At 46.1% G+C, this 8,563-nt stretch overlaps 1 protein-coding gene across 9 annotated transcripts in view; it reads right to left on the bottom strand.

Moving 5' to 3' along the window:
* Positions 1-5,496: 5,496 nt before the first annotated feature.
* The window catches only part of Schip1 (schwannomin interacting protein 1), a 690,937-nt gene continuing 687,870 nt past the window's right edge, over positions 5,497-8,563 (bottom strand). For 8 of the 9 annotated variants that reach the window (XM_076574213.1, XM_076574214.1, XM_076574218.1 and 5 more), the window contains one exon: positions 5,497-6,137. In XM_076574213.1, coding sequence (XP_076430328.1) covers positions 6,086-6,137 — 52 coding nt within the window. In that variant the 3' untranslated portion in view covers positions 5,497-6,085. The remainder of the gene's footprint in view (positions 6,138-8,563) is intronic. The other variant, XM_076574221.1, reaches the window with a different exon arrangement.

The raw sequence follows: 8,563 nt of genomic DNA, 5'->3' as shown, positions 1-8,563 counted from the left end.
CCTGAGATCGTGCACATACGGGTGACATTACACAGACTGTATTAATGTATCTAGGAATATGCATGTATGTAGTTAGTATTATGTATGTGTGAATATATAGTGAAAAAGAGGCCAAGAATTTGAGAAAGAACAAGGACGGATACATGGGAGGGCTTGAGAGAAGAACGGGAATGGGAGAAATTATGTAATTCCACTTTAAAAGATGGTAATGAAAAGGTTGCTTAGCCTGACAGAGCTGCCTGATGCTCTGCTCTCCGTCCGGCCTGCATCCGAGCTAGTGACATGCTTTCAAATCATCTGTCTCATCAGTGGGGACGAGAGTCCTTTAGCTCACTGGAAAAAGGAAACGGGTGCCTTGTGACAAACAGGAAAGGCCTTTCTCCTGACAGCATCCATACTGTCTTCTCCGTAAACTGTTCGAGAGGTGAGGGATGAGCACTAGGATCATTAAGATGCCATGTTTAATACCCAGGGATGCTCAGAGACCAAAAGAGGCCACACATAAGATGAGATGGTGTGTCACCACAGGCTGCGATTTCTTCTGAGAACTGACATCGGGAAGGAAGTAACTTTATGAGGCAGAAAATTAAAGACCCCCCCCCTTCCACCCTCACTGTGCCTTCCCACAGTCAGAACACATGTGTCTATTTTCCGAAAAGCCAGAAAACAAGGTATTGATTGGATATAAAGGATCAAAGACTCTGGTAGTAAATGATCAAATCAAATGCTTGAGTCGGGACTGTGAAACCAGAATCACCTTCCCCATAACCATCCCTCTTCTATTTTGGGCTCTTATGCCTGGTGCAGGGAAATGGACTCAGTAACTTTTAAAACAAGGACTGTGCTATAACTGGAGGCCAGCAGGAATCCAGAAGAGAAATGTACCAAGAGAAGTGTGCTCTGTAAGAGAGCTTACTGCACCGGACCATTCTTGGCAATTCTTTGTGAACCAAAGCTCCAGACTGAAAAGCCCTTTGGCTTCGTATTTCCATTTTGTACAGTCAGGTGATTAATCCATAGATTACTGGTATTGGTTTATGCTGACAACCAACTATAAGCTTCAATTAGAGTATCCTGAAACACTCATCACCCCAACCTATATCAGAATGAACGTGTCGTATCGTATGTAGACAAAGTAAGTGTGCATCAGTGCCAATGGCATTTCGTGCTTCTCAGAACTCAGCTGGGGTTGAAATAATTGTTGTGGTCATGAGGTGTAGAGGAGTCCAGGCTTTTCCAGATGGCTATCAGAGACTTCCTGTAGCCACAACATCATTATACAATCCATATTCTCATTTCTGGGAAGGATTGATTGTTCAAGATCTTACCTTGATCTTCTTTTGATGTCTGCCCCAGAGACAGAAGATAGAATGGGAAATGGGATTTAAACTGAGCTGAGAAGGTCAGTGGGCAGAAAAAGTGACTCACTCATTTTCCAGAGAAATGAAACAGTGTGGTATATTGGTTAACAGTTTGTTCTCAGAGACCAGAACTGGTTTTCTAACTCTTTCTTAAATCTGGTTGTCCTTACTGTGGGTCTGCATTTGCTAGTGTAACGCTGATTTTAAGGAAGAGATTCAACTAAGTGTATGTTAGTTCAAATGCCATTGTTCACCTCTCACTCCTGACATCCAAAGGTGAATCCCACTAGAACAGCAGGCAGTTGCCCCCATGCAGCGGCTCAGGGACCCACACTCCTTCCATCTTGTGGCTCTGACATCTCCTAGGGTCTTCAGATTGCAGCTGGTGTGGTAAGCACAATACTGGGCAGATCCTCTTCAATGCCTAAGCTAAGCTAAGACACATCACAGCCACTCGCTCACATTTTAGGGAAAAAAAATCAATTAACCACGGAGTCACCTTAGATAGGGGGCTGGGAACGTCTCTGTCTAAGGAGCCATGTCCTAGGGGCAATTCTGCAACTATGGACACAGAGAGGCATGGATTTTAGTAGATGGATAGCTGTATCTGTGATAGGCATATTTATTAGAGATGACAGATTTAGTAGAAGAAACCAACAAATATTGGTTTAAGGCCAAGTACTTAAGGGAGAAAAATGAACCAATCACTGAGATTAAACCTGACAACAGTGAGAGTAACCCAAGTGAAAGCCAGTCCACAGGGCCCATCCCTCGGTCAAGAGGCACTGCCCATGAGGGAGAGGGAGAGCTGTCAGTCAATCCAAGCGTCTCCAAGTGAGAGTCCTCAGCGGCTCGGTTCTTTGCCGAGGGCTGCTGTTACTCAAGTGGTGGAGGATTGCCTCTGCTCTTCAACAAGAAACAGAAAAACCTGACAGAGAATTCTTGTAGGCTATGTAGGCACGTGTGAAAATGAGAGTTTTCAACAAGAAAGTGTCATTCAAGCTCAGTGTTTAATGACAAAAAACGAGTTACGTATTTGTCAGACGTAGGTCTAACTTTGTCACGAAGAATCAGGCTTCTCTGCAGCGGCCTCCCCTGTGGTAGTTCCCTGTGCTCTGAGATACAACCCGACACTAAGTGACAGGGAAAGAAGAGCCATGGGGTGAGCGCAGAATAAAAGGCAAAAGAGGACGCTAAGCACAAGCAAAAAAATACGATGGAGGGGCAAAACTTTGGGGAGCTCTCCAAAGGAAAGGGACTGGCTGGATAAAGCGTGGGCCAGCAGGGCAGGAATGGCATGCCGTTTACAGACAGTAGCTTGGATCTGCGGTTAAATGGCTTAGACACACAGTTCAAAAGAGCGGCTTGAATGTTTGCAGAAACAGATGGAAATGGAAGTTATTATGTTGAGCCAATCAAGGCAGACTCAAGAAGACAAACGCTACATTCTCGTATTTAACGCGTGTGTACTTCCACGGACAGAGCAAGTTGCGAAGGGCTGCTTTATGGCATCCCACTTTGCACGGACAAATTGGAATACAAAGGCTACCCACGTGCATCTGTTTATGCAGATACAGGGGAAGGGGTATAAAGTACAACCCATGGCCTAGCACCTCTCTTTAGAGGGAGACTGTCTGAACATGGACATGGATGGATTAATGTTTTCCTTAAGCATCTCTACTTCGTACACCGTTCTTATTGTGAGTGCTTTTATGAACGTGGTTGTTTCATCCAGTCTTTGCAGTGATTCCAGACAGTATTAACAGGTGACAGGACACAGCCTCAGTCGCTCTCTAGAGATCACACACCTAAGAGCATTTCTTAGCCAGACCTGGCCTTAGGGCCTGAGTACTCTTGAGTACACCCCACTCTCTTCAAATGTGAAAGAGAGGCGGAGTCCTATTTTTGACTCAGTTCACGCAGCTGACCTAACTTGCAAGTGTCCTAGTTTATGTGTGAAAGAGGGACCTAGCGTAGGTGAGGATGCTGCTGAGATTAACCCAGTCTTTGCTGGCCAACCTCAGCAGAAGGACCGAGGAGACCTTGAAAGAATAGCGTTGGAGGTGAGCCTCTCGGGGCAAGGAGATTTGAAATGGCTCCTAGCAAACTGAACGTGTTCGCCTTTGAAATTCTCAGGGGTGATGAGAACCACTCTAGTGCTAGTAAGACTGACCTGGGCTATCTTGAGGGGCCCCCTTTTGGAGCATCCTCATGCCTTTTTTCCTTCCTGAGTAGGGGTTCTGGAGTGATAGTTGTGGACTGGGGGGTGGGAGAGAGACTGGGCTAAGAGGAGGATTCATTCAGATGTGTCTGTGTAGCTATGGAGAGTGCATTGCTAAAGACGGAAGACGCGTCTACAGTTTATTGGAGTTGGCTAATTCTGACAAGGCTCTTAAAAATGAAGTTTCTCTTGGCAAACGAGCTTCACTGTCAGCTCCAGCTGCGGGTGTCAGAGCGGGAGGCATGGACGGCCAACTATTCTCTCTTGCTCGAGCAGAGGCATTTTGCCTACTTTTTCTAAGTTTGTGCTCTCCCAAAGGCCCAAAATAATGGGAATATAACACTTAAACTGAAAAAAAAAAATCACCTGACACGGAAAAACGTGGTTTAACAAAAAGCTAAAAAAGAAACTCCGTGACGGGGTTCTCAATATTAGCACTTGGGGACCTTCAGCAGGTACCAAGGGACTGACGAGTGCCTGCCCACTGACGACCTGAGTTCAATCCCTGGAACCCACATGGTGGAAAAGGGAGAATCAACTCCTGGAAGTTGTCCCAATTTCCGTACGTGCACTGTGGCGCCTGCAGACTCACCTCCAAGCAGTCAGTGCTCTAGTATTAGAGATGCCGAGGCCACAGGAAGACCCTGGCACCAGCGGTTTCTGAAGCTTCCACACGATCCCGCTGCACAGCTGCAGAGGAGAACCAGAGGTCTGCCCAGTGGGAGCAGCAAAGGGACCAGCAGGTCACTGAGTGCTGCCGTGGGGCTTACTCTGGCAGAGAGAATTCCGTGGGCTTCAACAGTCAGCAGCAATCAGGCCTGGCCAGTAACCAACTCACAAAACAGAACCACATCCAGGGCTGTGTTCTTTTTCTATTCTGAATGGAAATGCTGACTAAGACCATAAAAAGTGATGAGTGTTACAACTTAAGATGACCCTTTTTGCTAAACGTGAACCGTGGTAACTCCTTCAGTGACTTACGATGCTTGAGGGCTTCTGAGAAAGGGGGATGGAGGAGAGTGGTTTCTAAAGTCTTGTCGATACCATGGACTTCACAGAGAAACCAGGTGATGACCTAGGGGTGACGCTGGTCTGGTGAACTGCTCCTTTCTCTCAGCTGGTGGCTTTCTAATCGGTTTGTACACACCAACTAATTAAGGGCATGTTGTGAATCTCTCTACTTACTAGAAAATAGCCTACAATCTTCTTTAGAGCTGAAAAATTTTGAGATCAGAAAAAGTGCCTTAGAAACAAAATGAAACAGGTTGTGTTAATTCTCCTGTGGAGCCCGGACAAATGTCTAACTTTACTTCAGACAGGGCATCAACAACAGACCAACAAAATGATTGCACTCACATCTAACCTGATGAACCAGGGAGCTGAATTTGACTGAGAGGAGCATGGGCCATTTGCAGACAACTACATCTCCAAGCACACAGTGCTTCCAGTGCCCAGCAACTGTTACCTGCTCATATATCCCTAGCCAGAGGGGAGCCTCATGGGCTCCGTGAGCCCTCCCCATTTTCAGGAGAGAATGCCAGCGGACCCAGTCATGTGAGGGTCTCGTGCAGGTGACCACAGCCGCTCTGCCAAGTCAGGCCCAGAGTGCCACCAAAAAATGCAAACGCCATTTGTCTATGTGGTAAATTGGTAAATGTTTTGATGCAATCCGAGGCCCCAACGAAATGAAGTCATGGAAGAGTGGCGATGTTCCAGATGGATAGCTTTAGTCAATCCCAGGCAGGCTGGTTCTGACGTCATCGACAACATATTCGCTCCCTCCTACCTTGCTGCCTTCTTTGGAGCAATCTGGCAGTGTTCACTGACAGAAGCTTTCTGGTGGGGATTTAGTCACAAAGGGAAAAGGGTGAGGAGGCACAGCCAGTTCTTGTGAGTGAGCAAAAGGACATATCATATGAAACAAAGTTTTAATTTTTATTTTACATATTTATACATAAAACTTTCAAGGAACCGTGTGGATCCAACAGAATGTTAATAGCACGTCTAAGAATGAACCTCAGGTAGTCAACATTCACAAAATGTTGAAAACTGATGAAAATAGACGTAGTATGGAGAGCTACGACTTCACTAGGAGGCGGGCATGTATTTTGACTTGTATAGCACCGTCATTTACAGTCCCTCTTCAAAACTACAGTGAAGAATGGAAGGGAGTAGTCAATGGCGAAATACTGTTCCAACTCAAAGTCTCTACACAATAAAAATAAAGTTCAAACTACCCTCTGCTCGTCCACGGTTGTTGGTGGTGTGAGTACTGTACACTTCTTGTAACAATAGTTTATTAAAAGGCCTGATATTAAGTGGCACGAGTAAAAAAATGAAAATAAATTAAGAAGCGAAGGCCAGTCACGGGACAGTAAGCTCGGACGACGTTACCAATGACTAACACTGACGTCTGTTTTGGAAGCCACCTTTAGCAACAGCGTTTTTCACGACCACAGAAGCAAAATAAATTCTAGCTTGTCCTCTGGTGGATGACCCCCTTTCACTTCGCAGGCATTTTCTCTGCCATGTGCTTCTGCTGACTCTCAGCGTGTCTGCAAAAATCAAGAACACAATTACTCAGCACTAAGAAGAAAGATCCCGACGCTTTCCAACCCACAGCTACAACACTCTCCGAATCCAGTTTCTGAGGGAAACACACTCGGGCCAGGGAAGAGCGCTTCCTTCAAGCTCGATCGACTGTCCTAGTTTTTATATGAGGTGATCTTGATTCCTTGATTATGTGACTCACAGGGGTAATTTGAGGCTGACAGATATTAACACTGTGAAGAAGAAAAGTGCTGTGTTCGGAAAATGTTAAGAGGTGAGTGTCTGGAATCCTTGCACCGGTGAGTACTGAAACTGTGTTATCTACATGTCAGGCACTACACCCAGGGCTGAGTCAGGCTGTGAGGTCTTTGGAGGGAACATTCCAGTGAAGGCCGTCAGGAAGGGGACAAATGGCAAATGAAGAAAGAACGGAGAGGAGATGAATATTAAAGGTGGGACTACAGCTCAGTAGTAGAGCACTTGCCCAATGTGTAGGGTGGCCCAAAGGTTACTCCAGAAAGTAAAAAGGTAAAACAAGTCAAAACCAGATGTTGTGATTGAGTAGCTGGGTGTTAACAGAGCAACTATGTAAACACACACAGACTGGGGCATTAACTAAGGCTGATAGGAACCTGGAGCTAGCCATCTAATGTGCTCTTAGAGCTTACGTCAAATGAATGCATGATGTAAAAGCCCTGGGGATGTAAAGATTTCCCACATTAGCATAAGTTCCCCCACCTCCAGTTGATTTTGAGGCCATAGTTAGGACAATAAAACAGGGCCAGAGTGGGTGTGATGTGAAACTTGGCCACCAGAAGGTGGGTGGTGGGGACAGGAGGATTGGCCAGGTTCTTGGCAACCCCCTGGACAGGCACCACCCCAAGAACCGTAGGATCTGTAGGCTGCAAAAAGTTAAAAAGTTTTGAAGGAAATGACAAATCTTGTGAGAGGCTAAGGCTGTGGTTTCTAACTGTCATCAATGTTCGGGGACAGCATGTGTGCTTTTGGATGTGGGGAGTCAGTGACGTCACGCCTGAAGCCCTGGTGTTATGCAGAATGCCTCCCATCCATGGTCCAGAGAAGACAAACCACGGGCAGTTTCAAAAACTGGGGAAGTGACACCAGCGTCCTCGCCACATGCAGAAACTCAGGAACCAAAGGCAATGCACGTTTAGCAATCAAGGAATGCAGGGAAATGCTGTTGTTGGCTTTCTCTCCCCTAAAAGAAGGCCATGTTGATGGCTATGAAGAGCTACGGATCCTTTTCACATAGCAGATCGTTTTCATATTGCAGTCTGTGTGTATCTTAAGAAAACTCAATTCAACAGACATTCTGGTGTTCTGTGATGGAAGATTCACTACAGCTAACTGAATTACAGTTCCTGGTTTGATGTACATCTACACACTAGTGCACACGGGTGCACACCTCAAGGGACTTTCTGCAAAGGAAAGAAAAAGAGGCAATAAACAGCTTCAGGAAATATGGCAAGCTACACGTTCTTTTGAGACATACGTAGGAAGGATTTCATTAAAATTTAAAGAGGGAAAGGATTTCAATAAACCCCTTCATTAATCATTTTTAGCAATCCTTTATAAGACGTGCAGCATCCAAGCTCTGCAAAAACTTTTTATAAACAACCATTACTGAGGACCGACTATGTGCATGGTAGGCTCAGTGCTAGGCTCTGGAGACACAGCAAAGAATTCCAGTGGTCTCACCCCTGCTTTCAGGGCAGAGAATTTATCATTGTCTGGGGAGAAACAGCAGACCAAAATGACAGTGTGATGAAGCTCCTCACGGCCAGGACACAGAGGAGGGATATAAGCTGGCCTTGGCATCCTCACAGCTGGTGCCACTCTGTGATACCCATCACATGGCTGCTCACGTGTGGAAACTCAGCAGTATGGAGTGAGTGGGAGCTCGTCCCTAGGGATGGTTTTTTAGAATCAAGCCCTCCAAGGTCACAACTGTTGAGTGGATTTAGGTGATGGTGTAGGATATCCTGGAAATCCAGCACAAGGAGAGAATAAATACCAAAAACTGAGCTCTTGGGCGTGGGAGACAGAAAGAACTTCTTTAAAGAGACAGAAGTGATTTTTCAAATTTCCTGGAAACTCTAAAAAAAAAAAAAAAACCCAATTCCTAGTCTAGTCCTAGAATAATTAAACCAGAATCTCGGAGGGGGTGGGGTGGGGCTTCCAGCGAGAGGAGCCAAAAGTGAATGGACTGGATTTGAACTAACATCTACAATGACGGTAGAACAAGTAGAGGAACCTGGGGACCCAAACTTCCCGGAAGTGTCTCTCTGGTACTACCACTCGGAATGGCTAAGCACCCTCTGGTTGTTCCCTGCCCCGATGCAGTTCCTCCAACCCCCGGAGCAGAATGACCCGAAGGACGGCTCTCTCCCTCCATGGGGAGGGCTGGAGC

Source organism: Peromyscus maniculatus, chromosome 6, assembly GCF_049852395.1.
Source record: "Peromyscus maniculatus bairdii isolate BWxNUB_F1_BW_parent chromosome 6, HU_Pman_BW_mat_3.1, whole genome shotgun sequence".
Lineage (NCBI taxonomy): Eukaryota > Metazoa > Chordata > Mammalia > Rodentia > Cricetidae > Peromyscus > Peromyscus maniculatus.
Note: the sequence above shows the minus strand (reverse complement) of the source record. Positions and strands in the feature narration are given on the sequence as shown.